The 27,854-nt window shown below is 40.1% G+C and overlaps 1 protein-coding gene across 1 annotated transcript in view; it reads left to right on the forward strand.

The window, feature by feature from the left end:
- Positions 1-350: 350 nt before the first annotated feature.
- Positions 351-27,854, forward strand: part of DPP6 (dipeptidyl peptidase like 6) — a gene marked incomplete at its 5' end in the record, with an annotated part of 551,718 nt that continues 524,214 nt past the window's right edge. The window contains one exon of the mRNA XM_082752737.1: positions 351-501. Coding sequence (XP_082608863.1) covers positions 442-501 — 60 coding nt within the window. The remainder of the gene's footprint in view (positions 502-27,854) is intronic.

The raw sequence follows: 27,854 nt of genomic DNA on the forward strand, positions 1-27,854 counted from the left end.
TGAGCACCGAAAGGGGGGAGGATAAATAAATAAATAATCTTCAAGCTTAGTGGAAGCCTTGAGGTTTTTAACGCGATTTCTCAGTGTCCATGCTGGGGTAGGGGGGAAGATCGGGATAAACCCGGAGCAGGGGAGCTGTGCGGGGCGAGGGGCGCGGAGCTGAGCGTTCCCCCCCCCCACGCCGCGGCGGCCCCGGAGTGCTGGGGGCGGGCAGAGCCGCGCTCGCCTCGCCTCTGCTTTTGGAGGGCGGGGGAAAGAAGCGGCCGGGTGGGGAAGTGGGGGGGTTGCTTTGGGTTTGGGTTTGGAGCTGGGAAGCCGGGAAGCCAGCTCGCCAAACCCTGCGGCCGGGGGCGAAGTCCCGGTGCGGGGGCAGCCCGCCCTGTCCATCTGCCCGGCGGGGCGCAGAGCCCCCCCAGCCCAACTTTCCCGGCCGGCCCCAGCATGAACCAGACGGCCGGGGTGACCAACAACGTTCGCTGCTCCGGCGGCAAAGGGCCCAAGGTAAGACCGATAAACTGCCCTGTTCTCCCTCGGCTGCTCCCGGGCAGCAGCCCCAACCCTAAACCTGTGGCGTTGGAGCAGCTCTCCCCGCCCCGGGGCAGCATCCCTCCGGTCCTGCACTTCGCCAACTTAAGCATCCATCCTTCTCTGGCTACCCCCAGCTCTGGGCTCACGGCCGGGTTCACGCCCTTTAGGCTGCGGCTCCGGGAGGTGCCGAAGCGGGGTTGTAGGGAGCGAGGATGCTGCGGCCTCGTAGCATCAGTGCTGGACCGGTCCCGGCCGGCGCTCCTGCTTCTAAGGGGTTAAAATGATGTGAAAGTAAAGATTAGTGCCGGTGTGCTGTGTGCGGTCAGGTGCGTCTGTAGCTGCTGCTTTGCTTCTTGCCACGGTGTGTTTGCATAGCCAGCATCTGGAGAAAAAAAAATAATAGCTGGGATAAAACACCTGATTGTGCGCTCTGCTGAATCCAACAGAAATGGAATGGGGTTCTTGCACCTGATTCAGATCAAATTTGCACTAGCCTTTTCTGGTATTAATGAGCATGGCCCTTGCATTTGTCTTTACAACACTGGTACGCTGTAATGTTAAATGAGAGTTGGGTAAATTAATGTGCCTCTTGTAAGCAATTCTGTTGATGCTTCTTCTACAACTCTTCAAAGTGTATTTCAATGTTTGTATTTCTATCGGGAGAAAGGGGGGGGGGGGGGGGGGTGGAGGGGAGGAGGGAAGGGGTTTTTGCTTGATTTTTCTCCCTAAAGATTTCAAATGTCTTTGTAAGGCTAGCATTTTGTAGAGAGACATGTTTCCGTGTTAGTTAATGGGGTGCACCATAAAGAAATGCAAAATTTATGTTTCACCAGAAATGGTGCTGTTAGCTTCTTTTTTATTTCTTATTTTACCTCTTAATACTGGCTTTGCTTTCCGTCTTCTAGACTTGACATAGTGGTGCTGTTTAAAATGCTGGTTCTGCTGCTCACCTGGTTGGCAACGTCCCGTTTAATCAGTACAGCCCTGCTTGTAAGAGTTTGCCAACTCTTAGGCACACTGATGTACCCTGTACCTCTCCTGAAAAATGAATTCTGTTAGTCCTTTTTTTCTCATATGATGTTTTAAGGATTAAACCCACTTGCCCTGCATCTATGTGAGTATTAAAAGACGCTACATGATGAGGGCTGTGGAAGTACACAAACAGATTAGATGAGTCTGCTGAAGTTATTTACTTAGCTCCATGACTAATCATATATTTGAAGTGAAACCCATTCATAAGCAATTTGCATAATTCAAGGGCCTTAAACTGAAGGTCCTCCATGGATCTTGCCTGTAATTTCAAAGTTGGGCCTCCTTTCTTTGGACTTTCTGGTTTTCTGTGAGTTTTGGGTTTAGCAGGTAAGGTTATTGCATGTCAGTAATAATTTTTTTTATCAAGCTGCTGACCTAACGCTTTAGTGCAGAAGGAAGAGACGAGGCTCAAATGTGTATGTTCTTAGCACATGGTAACTGATACCTTTGTATTCGTCTTGAAGGCAACCTCATCTTATTTTCAGACATTGTAATAAATGGATATTTTTTTCCATTGGAAATAAATAAATATATATTTTTTTCAAATCAGAAGATTGACATGATTGATGGTTTCTAGTTTTTAATTAAAACACAGTGAGCTCCATGGATGACTGATTTATTAGCAAGAAAACCTTGCAGAGCTCAGAAATGTGAGCATATAAAATAGAACCAAAAAACAACCATCTGAAAAATGTCTGTGGTGGACTAGACAAGAGGCAAAATAACTAAGTGTTTTGTGACACTGACTTCTGAAGCATGGAAATGCTTGTGAGATGTTTAATGTCTTTTTTTTTTTTTTTTTTTTCTGGGGAAAAAAAAAAAAGACAAAAAAAAAAAGCAAACCAAACTTCTCTAGTTTACCCATCTCCTAACTTTTGAACTCACTGGCTAACTTTAATCAAAATAGACAGAACTATGGAAGTGTTGCAAACATCAACTTTCTACAAGTGGCATGGAAATCAATTGCTTCATAGAGAATTACTAACCTGAACAAGGGAAGAAATAGGGAGAAATCATCCCTTATCTCCACTTGCCCTGTCTCATCAACCCAGTCAGCATGTGGATATAAGTACAACACGGGCTGTCCACAGACCATCCCGGGCTGCGTAGAGGTTGGGACAGAATGGGGGAAAGGAAGAAGTGTTGAATAAACTCCCAAAAGAACCGGATGGTTTTGGTAGGAAAGCAGCAGCAATGTGTGAGAGCTGGGGTATTTGCAAGAGGGGATGGGTTGTGCAAACAGCATGGGGTGGAAATCCATTGCAAATCAAGCACCATTATTTCCACAGCTCATGAAATAAATTGTTCTTTTTCCTTCCCCCAAAATATGTTAGCACATTGTGTCATCTTAAGAGCTGCAATTGCCAAGTCACTGGGGCAAGGTCACTCTTCTTCCTGTCTTCACTTGATTTTTCCTCTTGCTAGACAATAAGCACTCAGGCTCCAACTTTCCTCTGACAGATTTACAGCTATGCACAGTTGTGATGAGCAGTGGAGACAACGTTTTAGAGAGGGATACTGTTAAAGGCCTTAAGTGACTGCTTTTGTTGTAATTTCAAAGTGTAGTAATGCATGCCCACTAAAACATGTAAGGTTTACAGACATTTCCATGTAACACCTTTTACCTGTTTTAACCAAGATCTATCTGTAAGACACGAGTGGTTTCTACTGAAAGGCTGCAATTTGTTTGTTAGAGAGAACTATTTTTGAGAAATTGTTGGTGTACATATGGTTTTTAATGCTCTTTTTTTTTTTTTTTTTTTCCTGCCTATGACTAATCCCATTGCCTTTCTTAAGAGAATTTGTGGGAGGAAGGAGAGTGGATTCACCCCAACACTGCAATGAAAATCTTCATTGTAGGAACATTTCTGACATGTTTGGGTGCTTGGGGTAGTGAGCCCTAAACTGCTGAGAGTCTGCACAAAACCAGCCAGCCCTCTTGTGTGGGCTGAGAGCAGGCTTCAGCTCTAAGGAAGTGAGCATTTTTGGAGAGATGGTTCAATTATTCAGATACTGGCATAAGAATTTGGGGGTCAGTTCCCAGCTGTCTCATTTTGACAGATTTCTTGAACGAATTAACGAGGGCTAGCTCCATATGGGGACTCAGACACTTCAGCACTGCACATTGCAGCTCCTGGCTCTTGGCTTCTGTTAGCAGTCCAGAGCCCTGTGCCAACCAACACAAGGCACAGAAGTTGTCTTAAATCTTGCTTCTTTTCTGAAATTATTACCAAAGTAGATGTTGTGAGAAGTCACTATTTGATATTGACACTCCCAATTTCATCCATCTCAAGGGAGGAAAGTCTACAGAAAAACATTGGGAGTCATTTCTTTCTTTGGAAACAGTTCTGGTTGGGGTCTTCTATCTGTGTACAGAGAGCAAGGAGGTATCGCAGGGATCAGGATTTGTGGATCTGGTGTACTTTTAAGCACTGATGGTGATTCAGAGTCTGACCAGCTCCTGTACTCCAGGGAGTTGCTGTAGCTAAAGGAGGACAGGCTGCTGCACAGCAGGAGCACTCCTGTATTCCCCTCTTGGAGAAGGGCCAGCGCCTGTTCTTTGGAGTGGGGAAGGAGATGGAAAGCCTCAATGTCTCCAGGGGAGAGAGGGATGCACTTTCTCTTTACTTTGTGTGAAAATACATTTAGCCAAACCGTTGGCTCATACACACATCTGGAGGGTATGGTTTGAATCCCACAGTTTTGTACAGCAGCCTCATGTGAAGATTAGTGCATAATGGTTGGCACAACACTCCTGCTGATTCAGTCTCTTCTGATTTCTCTCTGGCCATCTCTTTGAATTAATATATCTGTGGTAGCTCTTTAGTGTGGAGCTCAGTCTTAGACACAGTCAATGTGCATCTTTTGGGTCAGGTTTCCTACCTCTGAGACATGTTGTCCCATCAGATACCGGTACAGCTTTGTTGGTGTACACGAGTACACAATGTATGACCCCAGTAGCACATCAGTGATGAGATCCCAAATAGCCTGCATTTGTTCTGATGGTAATGCTTTTATTTTGATACCTAAATTGCAATGTTTTGTTAGACATTTAAATCTATTTGTTCATCTGGGCTTTAACCTCTTCTTCATTCAGATCCCAATGAGTGGGTTGGAGGTGAGTGTTTTCTTCTCATAGCAGGAGTGATAGGAATCACTCAAGCTTTATGGCAAAAGGAAACAACACAGGGATAAAATTGAGTAAATGGTGTGTGTTCCCATCGTGGTTTTCCTACGTGTGGCTTACAGGACACATTTTAGGCTACAGGAGATACTGAGCAACCACCCTTCCTCTCTTGGCTTTATGTACGTCTGCATATTAAGAAAAGCTCATTGAATCAAACTCTTGAGGTTGGGACATCTGCCTGAATAACTGTAACTTGATTTTTAATCAGCACTAATGAATGCCTGAGGATAGCAGCAAATCATTTGGACAGTCTTCTTCTTCTTCTTCTTCTTTTTTTTTTTTCTTCTCATTTTAAAGAAGAGACAATTGTACTAATTATCAATATCAGTATGCAAGAAAGTGGGTATGAAAACAACTCAGTGGAGTAATTTAAAGTCTTTGTAAAAGTAAAGTACACTGAATTATGATGAACTGGAGATAGAGTTTTGATTGTACCCTTGGTTGCACTGCCATTATTTTGAAAATCACAAAATTAACCTATAAGAGAAATAATTTGTAGTTTTGGGGTGTCCATACAGAACAGAATATTTGCAAGGAGTTCAAGGGGTTGATCTAAATGGGCAGTGCAGTGCTCATGCATCTGTGGTCAACAGCTCAATAATGACCTTTAAACAGGATATGAAAGATTTTTTTTTTTTTTTTGTTAATGTTGCTTTATTCTTTAAACCGTCCTATAATAAAAGATTGTTTCATCTTTACTGGGTGAATCTAATTCTCTTCTTTTCTACATGAACTATTACCCCATGTGAATTTCACTGTTTTCAGTTGAATTACTACTTATTTATGTTGGTTTAATTGCAGACAGATTCAATACCTCTAAATTTATGAAAGCAATAGAGCTGCAGCATTTCTAGCACTCCTGGATGCAGAAAATGAAGATAAAGAAGCTATAGTAGTTCCTGTGTATTATTGCTAAAGTGGAAACAAGTTCAATTTTACTTGCACATTGCATTTTACTGTGTGGGGGAAGCTGCCATGTATGGGCACAACTAAAGAGTATATTTATGAGTTGTCCATTTTTAATACCCTATTGGGAACGGAAGGTTGAATTCTGCACCCTATAAGTATTAAAGTAGGACCTGCTGTGGCTGCTAGGGTTTTAAAGCATGATCAGTTAGCCATCTTCAAAATCCAGCCCTGCTCAATGGGCAGACCCTTAAATCACACTTCCATCTCAAGACATCAACCTTTCAGAATAGTCTAATATAGCACTGCATGAGAGACCCTGCCACGTTTGAGGCCCAGCCCTGCTGGATGCTGTTACTCCTTATAGACAGAAATGGCTTTGCCTCAGAGAGTTTACACTTGAAGTTGACAATAGGGGCAAAAATCTGGGATAATAGGAGAATTGCCTTGTTTATACAGACAGTGAAGTAAGGTGCTGAATATAAACTACCAAACATAACAAACCTAATAATTAACTGAATACTTAACTGAATTTCTCTATCATAGACAAAGAAGGCAAAACTAGCTATTGTCCATTTAAGATCCAGTTGGCACATATGCTCTCAACATCCCACCAACATATCCCTCTCTAAAAAATGTGTTATCTCTTGCCCAGTATAGGTGTCAGCAGGAGAAAGTTGGGGTCAATGAAAAGGAAAACATTTATTGGCTTGGGAAACCTATACACTTCCTTTGTCCTTTAGGAAGCCAGGATTTAGTCTGGCTACTCATGGAGAAACATTTATTTTGTACACGGGGTGGAATTGTGTAGTGTTGATTTAACTCTTTCCCCTATATCAATTTTTACAGATCCTCTATCTACTGTATCCTCTGTGGGGGATTGTTCACAAATCAGCAGAGGAAGGCAAAACCTGCCAAAACTGGGAAAGATGAACTGTAAATCAAGAAAAAATGCTAGGGAACTTCAGGGGAAGTGTTTGAAACTGTTTTTGTCACATTCTCACTCTTTCTTGTAAACTGTAAGTTCTCAGTTGGCAGTATCTGGTGGAAGCGCTGAATTAGTGAGAGATGTTTTGCTTCTGTTGATGTAAATGGAAAGACTTAAGAAATTTCTAAAACCTTAAGCAACCCAGTCTTGAGAATTTTAGGAGTATTGATTGTGTATTATCTCAGACAGTGAAATCTGATTTCTCTGTGGTTCTCCCTGTATACCTGATGGCTTTTGCCAGTTAATTCCAGCCATATTCCCTTGAGTGCTTCCTTGCACCTGTCCTGGTGCCAGCTGTTCTGTAAGGTTTCCATCAACTGAAAATTTTGCAAGGAGCATGATGGCAGGTTCAACACTAGAAATTTTGGTGGAAGATGCAAAGATCCCCTTTGAAGTATGGGAAGACAAAGGGAGATGGCCAGGCTGACTTTATAGATGCCCAATGGATCAAGAACCTCCTGGTAGGTGTCATGCTTTCCCCAGATGGAGAGAATCTAATTGCAAAATGCAACCTGGGGAAGAGCTCCCACAGTGCTTGTTGATGCCACTCTTTTGTGACATAACAAATGTGTTCTGGGCGATGGGGAGTAAAAGGAGTGGGGTTGATTGTAGGGTTGTGCAGGTATGCACCCACAAGGGTGTATTTTGCCTAGAGCAGATGTTATTTCAAGGTTTTTGAGGGAACATAAGAAAGCAGTGACCTCAGGTGAGGGCAGCCCCAAGCCCTGAATCTAAATGAGCTCTGGGGATCTGCAACATCAGAGCCATCCTGCTCTTGGTTTATTTGTGGGTGCTGCTCTCTGCTGCTGTTTTTCATCTTTAATGAGAGCTGAACACACCATAAAATTTTATTGAGTGTTTATGCTAACAAAATTAACTAACAGTTGGTGCTTTAAAAACGCAGCCGGAGCTATGAGTGCTATAACTGGAATCTGCAATGGCTTTTTAACTGGTGTAGGACAGGGCAAATATGTGAGCATCAATGTCATTTAACTGCAAACCTCTTTATATTAACTTGTTATTGACCAGAGTAGTTTAATAGAAATTTCAAAAAAATCTTAGTGTGATATGTGCTGATACATGCTCAACCCTGCCCCCGCCCCTCTCCCCCCCCCCCAAAAAAAAAAAAAAAAAAAAAAAGGCAGCCATAGCTGGAAGCTACATCAAAAATGTTGGGCTAATTTATAATACCAAGACCAGTGGGCTGATAATCAAAATAAATTAGCTTAGCAACTTCAGTACTTAAGTGCTTAAGTCAAATAATAGGAAGAAGATTTATTTTAGCATTTTGACTATTGTGTTTCCCAATAAAATAGATATAATATCATGCTGTGAATGCGGTATGGATCACTTGAGGCCATTGACTTCAGCAAGAGTACAAAGAACCTCTAGGCTATAGAAAAATAAGAAAAGGGATTAACTTCAGATGCAATTTCTTGTTCACTGGAACTCATTTGGGTTATTTCTATATTGGTGCTGTTAAGTAAACAGGAGAGACATTTGCCTTATTTATTTATTTTTCTCATTTGTTTATTTTCATGCATCTTACCTACACCTATTCTGGACAGAATTCAATATTTATGATTCTTATATTATGCTGGGGATTCTTATGCCCATTTTAAACAAAAATAGCTAGATTGTCATGCTGGGACATTTCTTTTGTAGATGAAATGGTTTGGTTATCAGTCAGAATTGAGAAAAATGTATTGACCTAGGTATTGGTAGGGCTAATCTGCATTTCATGGTGTTTCCAGAAATAAAGTTTGGTGTATAGACTTGCATAACGCTAAAGGGGAAGATCTTGATTCACAGACTAAGTCCCATGTTACACTGGGATGTTGGCCAAGTGATTTAGGCTTTATGTTTTTGCATTGTCACTTAAAAATCAGCTGGGATTTATGATAAAGGCCAGACACTGCTGCCAGCAAGAAAAAAATGCCCTAGCCTGCTTTTAGTCTCCCAGTATAGGCATGGTCTTGAGGGTCTACTGTGAAATCACTGCAGTCAGTAGTAATTGTTCCATACTGGGGCAAATATTCTGTCCATGCTTTAGTTTTTTCTGTTGCTAAGAATATGTATGAGCACTTCTTTTGCATGGTCTACCAGCTCTTTCATGAAGGATAACAACTTTGTAACCCACTAAGTGGGGTTTCCCTTCTTACCGTTCATCTTATATTACTGTGTTTAAAATCAGAGATTTTAGGAAATGTTAACATTGTTATGAACATATTCTCCTTTGTGTTCAGGCATAGGACGGACAGCAAGACAGAAGGATGCTTGGTCCCTGTACTGTGAAATGCAAACCTTGCTCTGGAAAATGTCCCCAGGGGAACCTTATGCAAAGGAGCAAGTTGAGCTTGGAAGCAACATGCATGTGGCGAGAGCAGGAACATGTCAAATTTTCAGCTTGTTTGAAGGGGAGATTCTTAATATTAGGAAATGGTGGGGTAGCAAGAAAGAGAGCATGTACACTAATTTCTAGGTGTTGTGCCTTAGAGTAGGAAAAATGAAAGATGCTGTGGCAAACCAAAGGCTTTTCCACATTGAGAGTCCCAGGGAGAGTGTTGGGAGGTGACGGAGGTGGCTGGTGCTGGGCCCCTGCCAGCTAGGCCTGCAAACTGAAAAGGGGCAGAACAGCAATGTTTCGAGGTGAGTTAACTTGCTTATTTGCAGATGGCATCTCAAACTGGAATGCTAGGAAGAGGTTTAAATTATGGCAGACAGATGTGTGCTGCTACTAATTTACTGCTACTCAGGGCAGGAGATACACCATATACTTTTTTTTTTTTTTTTTTTTTTTTTTTTTTGTAATGTTTCTTTATGCATTAGTTTATGCTTCTAGGTTTTTGACTCTTGGACTTCCTCTTAGCATCCCAACACCATTGTGTTTGCAGCTCTTCAGTGCAGTATTTCTTTATCCAAGTAAGATTTTACAGGATAATGACCTCACACAGAGCCTTTGTTGCTGCTTTAACTGTTCTCCGAAGTGGAGGATCAGATAGTTTTTCAAAAGAAACAAGTCCAGGAAAGGTGCAGCAGCAGGGACTCGCTTCAATGTTATTTCTATTGCAGCACTCCCTAGGAACACTGGTTGCATATTGGGATCCAATTGTACAAGAGGCTGTGCAGCCAGAGAGCACAATACTACTTCTTATCAAAGCACAATACTGTTCCATCAAAGAGCTTACATTTTAAATTTGTTCACTGGTTTAGGGATATCCCTCAAACTAAGGACTTTATTCTTCACATTTTATTCTTGCTCTTCAGCACTGATTTCAGTGTGCGATCCCATTGATTGCCATGGGGCTTCTTGTAGGTTGCTTAACGTGAACCAGGTTTATATCTGGGGCCCAATGAAAGCACACAGTGTAATGCATTTTTCTCGACATGATGTGTTGCTGCACTGCCAGTCCTTTTCTGACCACCTGTGGCACAGTTAATCTGCCATCAGAGAGGCTGCCAATGTCTTTCAGTCATTTACGGGGAGTGTAGCCACTTGTTATTGTTATGGATCTCTTTTCCACCAGATCAGGACTAATGTTGGATTTCCCAGGTTATCTTCTGTGCGTTCTCTATCTCCATATTTTCTGATTTGTTCCCACCTCAGTCATTTGAATTATACTGAGTCATTTGAATTATACATTCCTAAACTCCCTAAGGCTGCAGATATGTTACAGAGCATATCTGCATCTGTCCTGTGTCTTTCACTCCTTTATTCTTGGTTCATTCTTGCTTCCTTCCTCTACCTCATATGCTCCTGCTGGTTTTCATGGCAGGGAGGACACTGAATATTCCACTTTAAAAATAAGTTAATTTAGTTCTTGTGAATAAAACCAGATAGTTTTCCTTTAAGTAGTAAGGAAAACTCAAGACCGTTTGTTAACCATTTGTGTGAAAAGTTGCCCATGAAGGATATCTAAAGTGTTAATAGACCCAAATACACTGCCATTGTGATTTAACCAGCTCATGGACTGACTCAGGTTGAAACACAGATATCTTCACGTGAGCTACTGAAAAGTTAATGATGTTTTTTGATTGCTACAACACAGGCTTTTAAGAAGGTTTTTAAAGCTGCTGCTCAGAATCTGCACCTAAAATTTGGAGCCACATGTGATCATTATAGAACTGATGAGATATATAGCCAAGGATGAAGAGAGGAAAGAAACTGTTTTTGGACCCTCAAACTCTGTATGCATAGCAATATTTCAAGTATTTTTTTTCCTTGCCTCTTTCCTTTCCCTCAAAAAACAGTAGAAAACTTCAATTTTTATTACATAATGGAAAGTAATCAATGTTCTGCACCATCATAATATTATGGTAAAAATACTCAGTTACAGTATTTTGCTGTCAAAGATAGATTTAAGTGACTCCAATGGTTAGCCTTCCTCTGGTACTCTCCTTTGCTAGCTTCATTGCATTTTACAGCTTATCTTTTGCATCAGAAAAAAAAAAATGATTTCTATTTGATGTGGACTAACTTAAAGAGCTGAAGATTATTCCGTTTGTTGTTGGTTTTGTTTATTTATTTTTGTAATAAGAAGAAGGAGGTACATGTCTAAATTTCAGTGTTGCCAGAAGAGGCAATATATCTAAATTTCTTGTGTACTACTGGAAGAGTTCCCACTAAAGCTTTTTCAGAGTGTAAAGCATGAAGTTTATTGAAGAACATAGTAATGAAAAACTGTGGCTCCTGGTGCTTAAAAATTTAGTGGTTGTACAAAATGAAGCTTTCGGCACTTCAAATTATAGTTTGTAGAGACATTAGTACAGATGACTTATTCTTTCTGAAAAAGCTCCCCTCTTCTAACTTCCTTGTAAGCATTTATTAGATTTGGGTTTTAATATGGAGATCATCCAGAAGATAAAAATATCAATATTTTAGCTAGAAGCTGTCACTTATATATACTCTTCTACTATAGAAACAGAAATTGAGGAGTTAGGGGAAAGCTAGCAAAGTAAAAAGTGGTCCTACCACCTTTGCCCTCGTCTTAGCAAGTTAACCAAGACTGTAACCCTCTTTGTGTAAGCAATGACTGCGTCCAGCTGAGAAATTTGCAGAGGCTGAAGCAGTCAGATGCACCCAAATACTAAAATAAGATGACAAAATGTAAATGTTGTCAAAACGAAGGCAATAAAATGTCCCTTGTTTTGTACAAAAGGTACTTACTGTCCCATGAGGTGCTTGGAAGCCAGTTTGTATGTGCTTGTCAGTGGTTCCACTGAGTTCAAGTCACAGTGCTTGCCCAAAAAAGGTTTATTTGGTGACTTGGAAGGTTATATTGGTGCATCACTGAAAAGACAGCTTCTTTCTGATGTATAAATGTGAAGGAATTTTCACATTTTGGCTACATGCTTAGCTATGCTGTAACAGCTCTCCTAAGCATCACTATAATAGCATTGCCAAGCATGAAATTTCACTTATTTTCCAAGGTTTCCAATTTCTTTTAATAAAAAAGAAAATCAAATAATGTTCAAGCTTATAGCCAGTATTGCTGCAGAGATGTTCCATTAAAAGGTGAAAAAATACCATCAAGATGATACAAGGATGTTTACTTGAGTCCTCAGGAACTTTCACTCTAACTGGGTAATCAAGGTAAAGTGGTCCTTGAAGGATAGGACTCAATTTAAGGATTACAACACCAATGTTTAGGTGTGTGATTTCATCTCACATGTAATTTAGGGGTAGAGTTTCTCTCCATTATCACTATGTGAGATGTGCCAGGTATCCTTCCAGCTGCTGTACCATGGGAATACAAATTTCCTGCAGCTCTTGTGTTGTGTTTACCATCATCAACAATACATCTTGAAGGTCCTGGGACATCTCAAATGATCCTGGCCACTTTCACTTAGGTAGCTGTATTGGATTGGCCATACCTAAAATCCAGTTATAGTTACTGGGATACATTCAGTGCAATTAAGCTAACTGTAAGGTCCCTGTGGGCCTGCTGATCCCTAACTTTGACTTTTTTTTTGGACTAGATTCTTGTTGATTATAACAGGAGTTTAGACACATGGTATTTTATAAGCACCTAAATTTAGGAATCCTAATCTCAAATTGCAACCCCCTTGCAGTTGCAGCCTTGTACACTGTGTTACTCGCTGTCTGTATGGATGAGAAAAGATGGGAAGAATTTTGGTTTTGAATTCTTGCCTGCCATTTCCCAAGGGCCAGGACATTTCTTTTGGGTCAGGCTGGAGAGCTGAGTACTACAGTGTGATTAGCATACCTCTGATCAGTTTATCTATAATAAGATCTTGGGGAAAAATGACTTTTTATTTTCCTAGAATTTGTGGCTTGGAAAAGAATGGGTTATTCTGATCAGAGTAATTGTGATCAGAGTAATTGTGGCAGGAAACTTAGATTGATGTTTGCACTTCAATCCTGATAAATCTTTGGAGAGAGAACCTCTTGTCTGGAGCAGGAGAGAAATGATTCTTATGTGAATTGTGAAGTAGTGTTTTTTGTTGTTGTTGTTACTGTTTACTTTTTTTTTTTTTTTTTTTTTTTTTGAAAGGTTAGACCAGACAAGCCAATCCTTTTTTTATACAGGGAAATAAGGGTTGCAAAAATGCTGATATCAGTGAACAGGAGACTTATGAATCTCTATGTGGAGATGAAGGCAGATAAAAGAGGCAAGATTAAATCCTGCTTTGCCTGTAATTATGAATGTGATATCAACATTTGCAAGGTCCTTTGGGAGCCCTGCAGGGCACGTTGAAACATTAGCTGGTCAACTACTAGCCAGGCCATGGTTTCTTTGGCACAGCTGCTCTCTCCTCAATTGCTCTAAGAACCAAAGATGGGGTAATTACTGGGTGTTCATAATTAAGACTAGGTCTCATTCTCCACTACATTAACATGGTTTTAATGCCAGCATGGTGACATTTTCTTTAGTCCTATTGCCATGACCTCACTGGACTTAATTCAGCACATGGCTAATGGTAAGGAAGAGCCAGGCTGTGCCAGTATTGCTAACATCTCTTGCTGTATTAATGATATTATTATGGCATCCTACCCTAGTTCATTCGTATTTAGGAAATCAATCCTAAATCATTCTGACATTTGAGATAAGCGAATATTTGGAAGATTTTGTTTGTTTGTTTGTTTGTTTGTTTTTTAAGGGAAATATAGCTGCCTTTATTCTCATTTTCTGTTCGGTAGCTTTGGATTGTTACAATGGAGTTTTCTTCTTCAGTTGTACTTTTTAAAGATATGCTTTCCCATTAAAAATAACTCTACAGCTAAGTGACAATATAATATGTAAAAATCAGTAGGAAAACATCATTTCCTATGGAAATATGGAAGCTCATTGGAAAGTTACTTTCAAAACTCTCCCAGAATTTAGAGACATTATCCTTAGAAGGGAGGGGATTAGGAGTGAAGGAAGAGGAAGTTATCTGCTAGGATATTTCTGTGGACTCCATTGGTGTAGTGTTTCAGCTTCTCAAAATCTCTAATGAGATTTTCTTCAGATCACTACTGATTACTGTTAAATTGGATTGGATTACATTAGATTAACGTTACTCCAGTTTTACAGACAGTGGAACTGAGAAATGATGACAATGGATTTTTGAAGATAGTTTTATATTATATATAAAGATGACATTTTGTGATCTTTGCACAAGCATCTGCCATTACATGGGAGATGGGAACTACTTGCGGGATTTCTCTTTTTTGCTTTTGAGAATCTCAGGGGTGCTTTCCTGAAACTTAGGCCACATAACTCTGAAGCCCTTCTGGGATGCCCTCTGCTGCAATCTGTGGAAGAGCAAAAGAAATGAGTCCAGACTTCAGCATTGTATAATAATAAACCAACCACTCATTTATTTGCCCTCTGGCTGGCAGAAGGAAGGTATTTGCACTCAAGTGGTTTAGTGACATCACTGGACACTACCAGCCTTTGCTGTTTTTATCCAATGCCCAGGCATCTCTGGAAATATAAGTATTCAATTTCCTGGATTTCATTAGGGTTAGGTGTCTAGATACTTCAAGAACTGTTACCCTATAAAACTGCTCCTGAGTAGTTTAGACTTGGGAGTATTCACTGACATCAGAAATAACATGGTTTCAGGTACTTGCTATTGTCCTGATAGTTAATTATTTTCAAATAAATTCAGATAAATGAGTGGCACTTGTAAATATTATTTTTATGTACTGAGTAATATGCTGAAGTGAAATTTTACATGCCAAGTCCACAGGTGCTATCAGCTTCACTGCCTCTGGAAATAATCAAGGTTTGCCATGAATGAGCTGCATGATGTCAGTAATCCTCAGATACTTACAGGAACTAAGTCTGATAGGACTGAGTTACTCAGGGGCCTCTATATGTCCAAGAACAATGGGGATCTGAGAAAAAAAAAAATATTTCCAAGTGTCCATCTAAATCATTGAGGGATTGAAGTGGAGAAGAGGTTAAGATGCCTACAACACAGATGAGATTCAGTTTCTCCTGTTGCAGTCTTTGCAGACATACTTTAAAAGAAAGGCATCTTATAGGGAAGAAGTGAGGCCTGTCTTTAGTGAAGTTCTGAGATCTCTGTGTTCAAGGCCAGGCTTTTTTTTTTACTTGGACTCATACAAGCTGCACTAATCACCAGAATACTCTACTACTCCTTAAGAAATTTGAGAATGAGATTTTGGCATTTTTTCCTCCTTGTAACATCCCTTTTTAAAAATTTCCTTCATTATTTAAAGGAGAAAGGGCAGTACAAGTTTTCAGATGCATGCTTAGTATTTTGTAAGCTGAATTGTATCCTCCTTCCTTCTTGTGGCTTGAAATGAATTTTAGATTTTTTGAACAGTGATGTAAGCCATTAAAGTCTTTCTGTTTAAACAGCCACAGTGCTCCTGTAAAGCTTCCTCTTCCTTCAGACAAAGATCAGAAAGATAGCATACTGAGAAATCCTCAGTGGTTTGGAATAAATATCATGTTTTATTTAACAACCAGAACAAGAGGGTTACAGTGGTATATTGGTGTGCATCATCTTATGCATTGGCTACATTCATGAGTTAATAGCCAGCAAGAGTTTACTGCTATTTATCTGCCTATCCAAACTCAACTCTGGCATGTCATTCCCAGCACAAAGCCATCACTTCTCCTTCCCTCTGGGATGACCTTTGTGTGGGAAGCCAAAGAGAAGTTGCTGTATTTTTGCAGCCAACATGGCTCTTCTCAGCAGGGCCCTACTTATTCACTGGGCAGCTTCCAGACTTTGCAGCCCCTTGCCAAAGCAGCTTATCAAGCAATGCATGCCCATGTTTCCACCTCAGTGAGCTCTCTATGTTCATCACTCTTCATAGAGCACCAGAGATGGAGATCCTGATCTCCAAGGGATCAAGTCAAGAAGTTCTCAGTGCCAATGACAAGTAGAGGCTGATGCCTGAAGTGCAATATCAAGAACTCCACCTACCACTTTTCTTCCTATACTACTTTTAAGGCTCTTTCTCTCCACCTGCAGTGGGCCAAAGGTCTCAAGCCTGGCTGAAAATCAGGACTGTTCTGTCAAATTTTGGTTTTATCTTTTTTTGCATCAGCAAATGGGGTATTTTCTAACAAGACCCAGATGTAATCATAAGCTGCATGCTGAACTCTGTGCCTTCCTTTTCTTCAACCAAGTTGCAGATTTTGTTTTTTCTTCTAAGGAAAATGAACGCTGTTGGTTCCGGCTATCAGAGATCTATTTTTTTTTTTCCTGCTCTGTGGTTTCAGTTCAGTTTGTGCTAGTATGCTTAACATTTTTTTGTGGGAGGTTTGTTTATTTTTGAGATGAGAACCTATGTCAAGCTATCCTGTATTTATTCTGTTTAGCTTGTCAACTCAGATACTTGAGGTCACTCATTGGTAGTTTTAATAGTCAATATTTGCATTCATTAACTTCTGTCTTGGCATCAGAGGGGTTTGCATTCCCAACCTGAGATGCTCCCTGTGAGGGACTTGTTTCCAGAAAAGCTGTAGGAGAAGAATTAGGTCATTTATTTAGCAAAGTTAGGTAGTTGCATATCACTTTTCAAAAATCCTAACTATCTATACATATATTTAATTGTGGAATTCATTTATTTAGATATTAAAGTCTTTGAAATCTCTCTTTCATAAGAGGAAAGCATTTACCATGACATCCATTTCATGCTGCCCCTTTGCATCTGAAAAGGCTCAAGTTGTAACCCGCTTGGTCACAAACTATCAATTACTTCTGTAATTCTCTTTCACAGTGCACTGCAGGAAAAAAAAAAAAAAAAAAGAGGGAAAAAAATAAGAAAAAGAAAAGACAGATTTTATATGCTAAGGAGACTACTTCAGACAGAAGCAATTAACTGGCGTTGTACAGCTTGTACAAGAAAATCGGGAGATGTGAAGTGAGGATTGGTCTTTGAAAATGTAGGTAACAGGCAGGGCTTGAAAGACTCCTGTTGTAGCAGAGTGGGTAGAGGGCATAGCATAGTGATTTAATTCTAGGTCCTGAGCAGCTTCCTTACTGCAAACTGAGATGAAGACCTTGTTTCTCCCTGTAATCACATTCACAGGGATGGGGCAGTTTTGCTCTATGCTGGAGGCAGCCCAGAAGTCTCTAACATAAAGGTAGTGCCCATCTGTATCATCTCTGTTTGTCCAAGAATTATATGTGACCAAATTCTTTGCTGGAATCAGTGTTGCTGGGGTCAGTGGAAATGTGCCTGCTCACACTAGCAGAAATTTTGCACAGCTCCATCATAAGCAGACAGACACCCCCAAACAAGGCTTATGTATGTGCTAAGAGCTGAAACTGATTGACACCAAGAGGGAGCATGTCTGGGGGGGGAAAGGGCTGCTTGGATCTGCCTCAAAGTCCAGTCATTCAACACATGAAATGATACGATGGAGAAAAGCATCTAATGCCTCTGAAGATTAAATTAGTGGAAAGAATCCTACTCAAGGAGTAGCAGGGTATATAGATTGACCTCACTGGGACTCAGGGGCTCAAATTATCTTTGAGCATCTGGGCATCAGTCCAGTAAAAGCCAGATTTGTGTCCTATACAACAGATTTTCCCCGGTTCTTCCTGAAATAATGCATTTCTGAGGCACATTTTGTTCATATGAAATGTTGCTAGGAAAGCCAAGATGGAAAATTCATAGATACCTTTTCAGACTGAAGCAGCTGGGAGATCTCTGTCTACATGTGACTTTGCTAGCATTTTTTTATTATTTTTTTTTTCAGATTCAGAAACCCACACGTAAACAGAAAAGCTCAGGAATGTCATGTAAATTAGTGACACTACCTTACAGAATAGCCAGACCATAAAGCAATAGGTGATTTACTTTTTTTTTTTTTTTTTTTTTTTTTTTTTTACTTCAGCACAATTTTTCACCGTGAAAGGAATTATGTGTGTCCTTTGTTTAATACATAAAGTAATTCAGCATGCTACTGTATACTAGAAACCAAGTATTAGTTCAGGCTGTAAAATTCATTTTTGCATTCCTGTTTTTTCCTGTCTGATTTTATTTTTTTATTTTTTCCCCTGTGTGGCTAGTGGCTAGTGATACCCATGGAGTGGGCAGGGTTCAAGCACTGTCTGGCTCAAAATCTGATGGGCAATTGGAGGACTTCCTTGCCCCAGAGAAGTTTTGGGCTTCTCTGTCATTTGTCCTGTTTTATATCCTCTCTTGAAAATAAATCACTAGTGTTCAAAATACTCTCTTCTTTTCATTTTGTTGAGTTAGTATATTTTTGAAAGTTATTCACAGAGATTTGTGGTGTTTAATTGTGCAGGTTACTTGCTAAGGAGTGGCTGACCTGGAGACATTACTTTATCTGCGGAGTATGAACTCGTTTTGTTGTTGTTTTAATTGCTCCCTCTTAACTTTTAATCTATTCTATATTAAGTGTGGACTGCTGACAGGTTCAGGTTGGGTGATCTCAAGGGCTATTTGTATTAACCAAACCTGTGCTCTTTTTTATTAGAGATGGAGCTTTGCATTTTGGGAGGTAAAGTCTGCAGGCTCTGTGCCATTCTTGTAGGAATTTCTTTAACTTCTGACACCTATTTTATTTGGGGACTTAGGTTTTAGGTAGATGTCATTCAGCAGTTGCCACTCATATGGGAAAATTTCAGCACCTGTTTGAAAAATGATAAATAAAATCAGGCATCGTAGCATTTGAACCCATAATACAGGCTTTCCATGCATTAATACAGCTAACGGAAGAGCAGAGACTTTTCATCTCTCACTAATAATGCTGTGCATTAACCAGTGGTTCAGTGCTGAATAAAATGGCACAGCTTTAGCAAAAATATGTGAAGGCAGTACTCTGCTGACCAGTCTTGAAGTTTTTCTCCAGCACTGCTCTTGCTCTAAGCATGCAGATGTGGATAGAAGTGACCCATACCCCTGCCACACGCATAAATCTAATGCAGTAGTAACGGAGATTTTTCTGCCCTCATAATATGGAGAGAGACCCACTTCAAGTCTCCCAGAAGCAGAGTGCAGGAGTGATGAAAGATGTTGAATCTGGCCCTTTTTTCACAATTTTTACACAAGGAGCCAGAATATGTAAAAAATAAATAAACAAATAAAAAATCTGTAAAGGATGAAGATTCAATTCTGCATTTTGTGTGTGTGTGTGTATAAGTAAATCAGCTGGAGCTGATTAAAACTCAGAATTTATCTTTCCTCCAAAAATTTTGTCAAAATCGATATCATTTTGTAAACAGAGCCGGTTTTCTCAATCTGGCTTTTCCTGACGGAAATCTGTTCCAGTGGAAATCTTCTGCCAGACCTTGTTGAAGAACATATGGATCCTAAAACTGCTGTGACTGAGGAATGAGGCAGTTGTCTGTTTGTGAATTTAAAAAATAAAAATAATAACAATGAAAAAAAAACCAACACAACAATAAGAGGAGCTGCTGATTTGGGACTTATTTCCCTATCCATCTCCAGTTTTGTTTCTTGGTCTGAGCAGAATTCCTGAGCACTGATCTTCATTTCTGAGAAAACAGGTTCAGCATGTATATGACCACATACAAAAAAGGATCACACAAAAACAGGTTCAAAAAACATTAAAATAATAATAATAATAATTAAAAAAATCATTTACTGCTTGTGGTGGAAAGCTGTAAGCTTGTAATGAGGGTATATTTGAACTGAAGATGAAAAGCCTACTGCTATCAGGGAGCTGAGTGTACTGTCAGATAAACAAAAGCAAACAAACAAACAAAAAAGAAACAACCAACCAATCAAAACAATCAAAAAACAAAACAAACAAACAAAAAACCACAACTATATCAGGCAGCATATTTGTAGCAATGGTAAGAGGATATATTCTAGGTAAAAGATAATCATCCTAATACATATGCCTCCAGTGCATGTGCTGAATTAAATAATGGAAGTATACTTTCTTACAGTAAATATATGTATCATCAACAGCAATGTTGAATTTGGCTCACTGGCTCTATTCTGTTCTCTTAATTGTTCATATGAACAGTAGCTCTAACAGTTAATAAAGCAGGTTACAGTTCCTGGGGTTTTGCCAACTTCTCTAGTGTATCTCTCAGCAAAAGCGGTCAGCAAAAAATCCTCTGGGGAAGATAGAGTGTTGGCAGCAAGAAGTAGCAGTTCCCCAGGGGTCTTGGCAGGGGTCTTGAGTTAATATAGAAATGTCACTGCTGCAGTAATAAAGCAAAGATGCTTCTTTCCCAGTACTGGCATCCCAGATGTGGTTCCTACATTATCTAAAATTCATGGAAATTAGATATTTTTAGCACTGTGCTCATTAATTCAAACAGAAATGGAGTCCCAAATAGTAAGCAAATATTTTTCAGCTTTCATGGGCTCAGTTGCATCAGTCTATTCTTAGTTTATTCATTCCTGGTTGTGATCAAACTGGATTAAGATGTGCATTCATACGTGGTGACAAGTTTGACTCAGTGCCTTGAAAGGTAGGAGGATAGTTAACTGATTTCTATAGCTATCAAAGTATTTGATTGTGACTAGCAATCAGAAGCATGAAAGGAATTTGCTGCAGCAGGGCTGAATCTTTAAATACCGCCAGTACATTTCCCAAAGCTCACCAAACTGGCCTCTGTGGTTAAGGCAAACGCAGAGTTAGAGATGAACCAAAGGGGAAGGTGGTATTGGAGACAAAAGGGCAAATATATTTTGAATTCAATCAGAGAATTGCTTTGCATCACAGTGAGTTTTTCATTAGAGGTGTGTGTTAGATGACTTTTAAACTGTTCTGAGAGAACATTCCTGCTGTTTATCATCCCCCAAAATAAACAACAAATAATGTCCAAAACATGGAATCAGAGAGGCACAGTGTTTTGCTCACTATCCCATTGCAGGTCAGGGGCAGAAGGGTGAGAAAGGCTTGTAAATCCCAAATTCTCTTTGCATAGACACTGCAGGCTCTTCTTAGTAGCTGCTGTTTGGCAGAGAGCAGTAGGAGCACCACCTTGCTTTCTTAGGATATTTTCGATCCTGAGAGCTGTTCCTGGTGGGTGGCAGGGATGACCTGGGTGCGTCTGGCTGCTGCTGCTGAACTCAGAAATAGCCTGAAGATGTAGCTTGGAGCAATTAAGCTGTCTGTTTTGCAGGTGTGCACATGTTTGTACCTTGAGCAGAAGCTAGAAATAGGTTGTTAGGGGAGGTCTTGTACAGCTGACTGCTAATCGTGGTAAGAGATTTTTATATGCCTAGTGGGGATTTTCTCCATTCAGTGTGGGAAAAATGTCCAGCTGAGAGTGCAGAACATATTTCAGCTCAGCTCTGGGGAAACGTGAATGCTGGTCTCATCCTTCATACAGCTGATGGCTCTACTTAAAATCTCTAGATAAGAAAGTGGCCATCACCTTAAATGTTCTCTGATCTCTTCTGGACCATGTCCATTAGCTTTCTGTTAACAGAACTAGGGACTGAGGCATCTGGCATGGCCTGAAACCTGGACACCAGGCAGCTGGCTAGAAGTCCTGTGCCAATGCAGTACGACTTGTTTCTTTCTCTAGTGCACTCTTCTTGTCAGAGCACTTCTTAGTTCCCTGTAATCTGCCAGCAAATGCATTTGGATCAAGTGTTAGTGGGGTTGAATTAATTGTCCCTGCTATTCCCAAGTGAGGAAGTACAAGCAATGCCGTGTTTGAGGAAGCACAGCATGCCCTTCTCTATCACTACATCCCTATGTATTCTCTTCTGGTCCTTCTGGAGAGGCAGCAGAATTAGGGTACGTGATGTCCCTGTGCATAATAGCCTGCATACTTCTGTTTCTGTATGCTGCTGGACTGCCTTGACTCCAGTAGATTAAATATGTCTGGGACAGTTCTCAGATGCTAAGGCCATCTGGCATAAATGGCCGTCCTCTATATCCTAACCTCTTGGAGCCTCCCCAAAAGGGTGCAAATTGCTTTTTGTAAAGGGACAGCACCTGTGTTAATTCCCAACCTGCACCAAGGAGTTGCTTGGGAGACTGCTAGCATGCAAAGACCAAAAATCTGCCTGTAACTTTGTTAACAGTTTAATGTCATAAAGCTCTCAGGGCTTGTGTCCATGAATGGTCTTTGAGACCAGTCATTTGTTAGCACGGGGACACAAGCCCCACAGTCCTGGGTGCACAAGGATCAGGAAGGTGCCAATATCTGTGAGGCCTTAGTGAAGAGAACTGTTTTCTTAAAAGCATGCATAGATTTCTCATTTCTCCATATGGCTTTAAGATAGGACTGAAATCCAGAGGTAAAAACTCTCCTGAGGTGTTTCACTTGCTTTCACAAGTCAGTATGTAGTTTGTTGGCATCTTTAGAGAATGGCAGAATGAAAGGATTAAAAAGGAACACAGGCATCCCATAGGCACCATGGCTGGTGTTCTAGGTTGCCATTCTCTTACTTAGATACGGGAGGCACTTGGGCAGAGCTTCTTCCTTAAAGACCCATAGATGGATAGTCTATGTGTCAAGATGCAATTTAAGAATAAAAAAAGCCCATAGTAAAAACATTTCATTCCATAGCTCTTAGTGCCATTAAACCAGTCAGCACAGGATGTAGAAGTAACCCAGGAAAGAAAAAGCATGATAATTTTTAAAAGAACATAGGCTGCTAAATTAGTTTGCAGCTTCCAACCATCTGGGGAGAAAAACAAAGTATGCTCTTCCCTGCTTGAACTGATGAATTAAAAGTGAAGAAGCAACTGGGTTTTGTATTGCTGGTCTGCATGTTAATTCAGAGCCCAGAGCTGGTGGATTCTGCATTGACTGAGCAGAGTTAGCAGAGCATATATGTTGAGAACTTGCCTCTCTGATACCATTTGAATTATTTCATCCAGATAGAAATGGTTGCCTAATGGCACGCACAAATGGCAACATCTCTTGTCTGGTTTCCCTGGGGAAAGGGGGCATTATGTGATCACAGTGTGTGTGAGTGTGCACTCTGCTTCCCAGTAGTTTTTGAATTCAGTGGGCCAACATCAACCAGCTCTGATGAATGGCCCAAAAAGCTTCATGAAAATCAGTGGCTTCATAGAGGAGAGAAACTCTTTTTGTGCCTCCACCATATAAAAGGCTGCAGTACGTGTTTGTTCACTATTCACGGGACACTGGAAGCACTGTATGAAGGAGGATTAATAGGAATAATCAAGGGGTAAGTGTCATCTGGAGATGACACCTGGTTAGACGGCAGAGAACTTAACTGTGAGTTACGGAGCTATGGAAAACCAGGCTTTAGTACCTCTGTTGTACAGGGAAAGCCATGTTGTTTTAAGGGCTCTGGACCACTGAGAAATAAAGAAGACACAGCATCCTGTTTAAGACTTCCAGAATGTAGCCCATCAAAGAAATAACTAGCAAATAACTAGCCTTCTAGATTGTGCTGCCTTTCTGAGGCAACAATACTATGGTGAAAGTACCAGGTCTTTATATCTTCCTTTGAATTTGTGGACATTCCTCTTGTAAGGAATGGTTGGGTCCTTTCTGGATAAAGAACAGCTATTTATGTGAGGATTGTCTGTGCCATGATGAGATTATGGACCTTTTGTAACACAGACTAGGTTCCTTTATCTTTTTGCACACATGAGAAGATAAGAGCTGTGTCCTGGCATCTTTGCATGAAGCTGTGTTTTTTTTCTTTGCAACATCCTTTGCATATTTGGCATCCCATATTCCTGAAACTCATCAGAGTACGCCTGGGTGCAAGGGAGGTAGAATCTGCCAATTAGTCAAATGTCAAACAGAAGTAATGTTTCATTTAAGTTATTGTGTTGTTTAAAGCATTCATCTTCACATTACTCCTGAAAGGTAGGGAAGTCCTCATAGCCCTCTTCTGCAGTTGGAAACGGTGACACAAAGGTCTTTTTTCAAAGTATTTCAAGAGGTCTCTGCAGGAAGGCAGATTAGACTGAGGCTTCTAGGCTTATTTCCAAATCTGTGTAAGATCAGCTTTCACTTGAGGTCTTTACTGATGGGCTGTGACTACCTCCAGAGATGGGTTAATTTGACCAGGGCAGATGTGGGATTTTGAAACAGCTTCTATTGTAACCTTGGAGAGATGATGGATAAAACACGGAGATGGGTAGGAGCTGTTCATGTAGTCCATTGATATTTGAGAAGAGGCACTACTTTAATAAATAACCAAACCTTTGGGCTGACAAACCTCAATAGAATTTTTTTGATGAATAATACCCAACTTTCAGACTTAGGTCTGTCAGCTGTTGTCTTTTGCTGTTTGTGGATTTTTCATCCAAAATCTTTTTGTAGTTAATAATTCAAATTTTGCAGGCTTTATATTCACTTTGTTCTCATCTTCAACGCATTCTTTGAAAAAGCATGGGAGCTTTCCTCGATATGATAACCATGGCTAGGTATAATATACCCGGAGAGGTCTTATCAGTTCCTTCCAGTGTATAGCAATTATAGTAGTGCTTTTGATTTATGTTATATTCTCCTAGCAACCACGCATTCTGTTTGCCACCTTCATTTCAGCTGCATATTGGACTAACAGCTTTAGGGATTTTTTTTTTTTTTATTATTATTATTTATTTTTTCTCACAGTAAAAAACCTTAATCTCTCAAACAGCTCCAAATCACTTTCCTGGTCAATGTGCTAAATCTTCTCATTTTTTTATCACAGTTTTTCTTTTCTTAGTATTATTACCATTTTATTTTTTTCAAGATCTTTTACTTTCTCCATTTTTGCATAAGCTTTAAGCTTAACCACTTCATTTATTTAATACCTGGCTGTATCTTTTTTTAGATTTGAGAGGCCGATAAAGACACAACAGGTTTACTCCCTATTAGTATTGCAGTCTTACTGACCCTATCCAAGTCCTTCATTCAGAGTGAATGGTGACACTCAGAAGTTGCCAAGGAAGCCTTTACTCCATCCACAATACTTCCACTGTTTGTGTTGCTGTTGAATTTCTGCTGTGAATGCCTCAAAGGGAAAATAGCATTTCCCCCCTCTTGCTTTCCAATGGGAGGAAAAGAACCACTCAGAAGAGTGCATTTCTCTTGGGAGGTTGTTAATTTATTATGGTGTTCTAAATTTATGTATAAACAAATGCTAATTTGAGAGCAGGCAGCTTTTATAGTGACAGAGCCATCTGTAGGGGACCGATTCTAATTTAATTTTATTATTTCTCTTTCTATTTCTAGAACACAACTATCACTCACATCTCCAGACCTCTGTGTCATTAAAGAAAAAAAAAAAAAAAAAAGCAAAAACCAACAGCAGACACCAGGCTCATGACTATATCACTGGGGCAGGTCAGGGCTTGTATAGCTAAGCATCCATCATATGGCATACTGGGCAAATGGGGCTTTTGGTGACACAGTCTGAGCCTGGTTTGGGCTTTGACTGGTTTGACTCAAAGGGAAGCTGGATCTGTTTCTGCATCTCTGTTGTCTGTCTCCATCTCTTCAGCATCATACAGCCTTGGGGCCAGATCCTGCACATATGCTTGTGATTGCTTTGGGTACACGTTCACTCCATAGTCAGCATGAAGGCAGGTGGGGCAGGACCGAGCAGGCACCAGGACATACACTGGTGTTAACATGGGAGCATTTTTCTCGTGTGAATGGCTCCAAAGACATTTCTGCCTGTCCTGACCTCTCCATGCCATTGCTCACATCCTCTAAGGTTCACAAACTCTAAGGTTCCATCCTGACAAACATTATCATGGAAGGCAATAGCATTAGGAGAGAAATGTGAGCAAGTTCTAGAGAGTGAGTTAAACCTGAGCTTTGTCCTCTTGTTGCCTTTAATAACCTGACTACATCTTGTGGACAGGCTGGCCCAGGAGCCTCTTGTGAGCTCCTACTGATCATGAACTGGGGGCTCCTCACTCCCATTTAATTCACTGGGAGACAAACTCTTTGAACTTTTTTGAACATTGAAGCAGGTGGCAGCCTTGGTTCAGGTGCAGATCTGAGCATCAGTGGTGCTGAACACAGATGGGTGTGTATGTGTTTTTGTTTGTCTGTTTTGTTTTTGTTTTTTGAAAAGTGGAGACAAGAAAACAAGATTTTCTTTCATGATCTATCCAAAGCAATTATGATGGCTGGTAACCTTCCAGAGATTATGTAAATATAATATCAGCTCCTCTAGAAAATGCATATTAAACATGAAAAGCTACAGAGTGTGTAACAAATGGGAGGAACTGGGTGTTTTAACATAGTTCCCAGTTCAGAAACCTACATCAATCAAGTTAAAGGCTTTGAAAACCTGTCTTACTTCTGGGGAGCTTTCAAGTAATGGGATTTATCACTTTAAAATCCCGTTTGTAGGACCTAGCATACACACACACACACATGTGCACGTGCACACACCCACCGTTTTTTTTTCAAGAATAGTAAATCACATGTAGCATTAGCACAAGATTTTGGAGTGTGTTAACACAGCATATTTCAGTCAGTGGCAATCTTACTTTTCACAAATTCTTTGGGTGGTTATGAATACATGATGTAAGAAAGTACAAGGAAATCTTCAGGTAAATTGTAATGTTATATTAGGAAAATGCTGAGATAAGTTTATGCAATTTTTTAAGAAAACCAATAGTTTCTAAACTGTACCCCCACATGAGTATGTGGCATAATGGCTATATATGAGCTAGGCAGGCTGTTCCCCCTTTCTCCTCTTTGAATGTCTCTGGAAAAAAATATTTTTCTTTTCATACTGCTCATCTGTGTGTATAATTGGTGGCAGCTATGCTATCAGGAACAAGAGCAATTTAGCAATAATTCTGCTGATTTTCAATTAAAATTGAATCTACATTACCCTAAATTCCAAAGATTGACTCTTAGCTTTATTGTTCATGGGGAACACATTTCTTCATGTGACCTATGAACTGCTTGTTTCAAGCAAGATGATTGCTGGTGGGGAATTTTCATTTTCCTTTATTGTTGTATAAATCAGAAACCTCTATAAAAACTTTGGGCAATCTCTGGCGTAATCCTAAATTACTACATGATATCAAATGTATTAGCAGAGAATGTATTTGTGAAAGATGTGCATATGAGATGTTTCACCACAGCTGGAGATGGTACTATGCAGCCCAGCTCAACAATTTATAGAAGAAATCTCAGATGCCTTTGAAATGTATTTGGAAATGTTTCCCATGCTTTTGCCCAGAATAAGCTTTGAAGCCTTTATATAAAAAATTTTGAATCAGGTGCTACAAATTTGAAGTAATCAGCAGTACCAGAGTCTTTAAGAGACATTGCAACAACTGACCAGAGTGAATGGTCTTGAAAATCTCACAGCTGTAATTTGTACATTATTTCTTTGGACAAATACCCTTTCCAGTGGGTGTTTGACTTATTCATGTTATCTGATGACAGACTTCTTTCAGTCTACACCATTTCAGCATTGGTTAGGAGCAAGTCCTAACACCGCTTTAGTATCAGTGGACTCCTAAGTGAACATCTATCCTACCATCGTGGTCATTTCCAATTAACTACTGATCTGGAAATTTCCAGCTCAAATTAGAGAGATTAAAAATTAGGATGAAGAGGAACAAGGGGTATGTGCAAAGGTGTTTTTTGATGTTTTGCCTCATTCCGTCCTACTTGGCCATTTCTCTTGCCCTTTTCTTCACTAAGCAGGAGAAAGGAAAAAAAAAAAAAAAACAAAACAAAAAACCACAACATTTGTAAAACTTTTTGTATTCATCTCCAGGGTAATTGTATCTTTCAATGCCCAGAAGTCCTTAGGGCTTTGTAACTCATGCTGTGTCCTGATACAGTGGAAGGATGATAACTCAA

The sequence above is a fragment of the Aythya marila genome (genome assembly GCF_965140915.1).
Source record: "Aythya marila genome assembly, chromosome: 2".
In the NCBI taxonomy this organism is placed as follows: Eukaryota; Metazoa; Chordata; class Aves; order Anseriformes; family Anatidae; genus Aythya; species Aythya marila.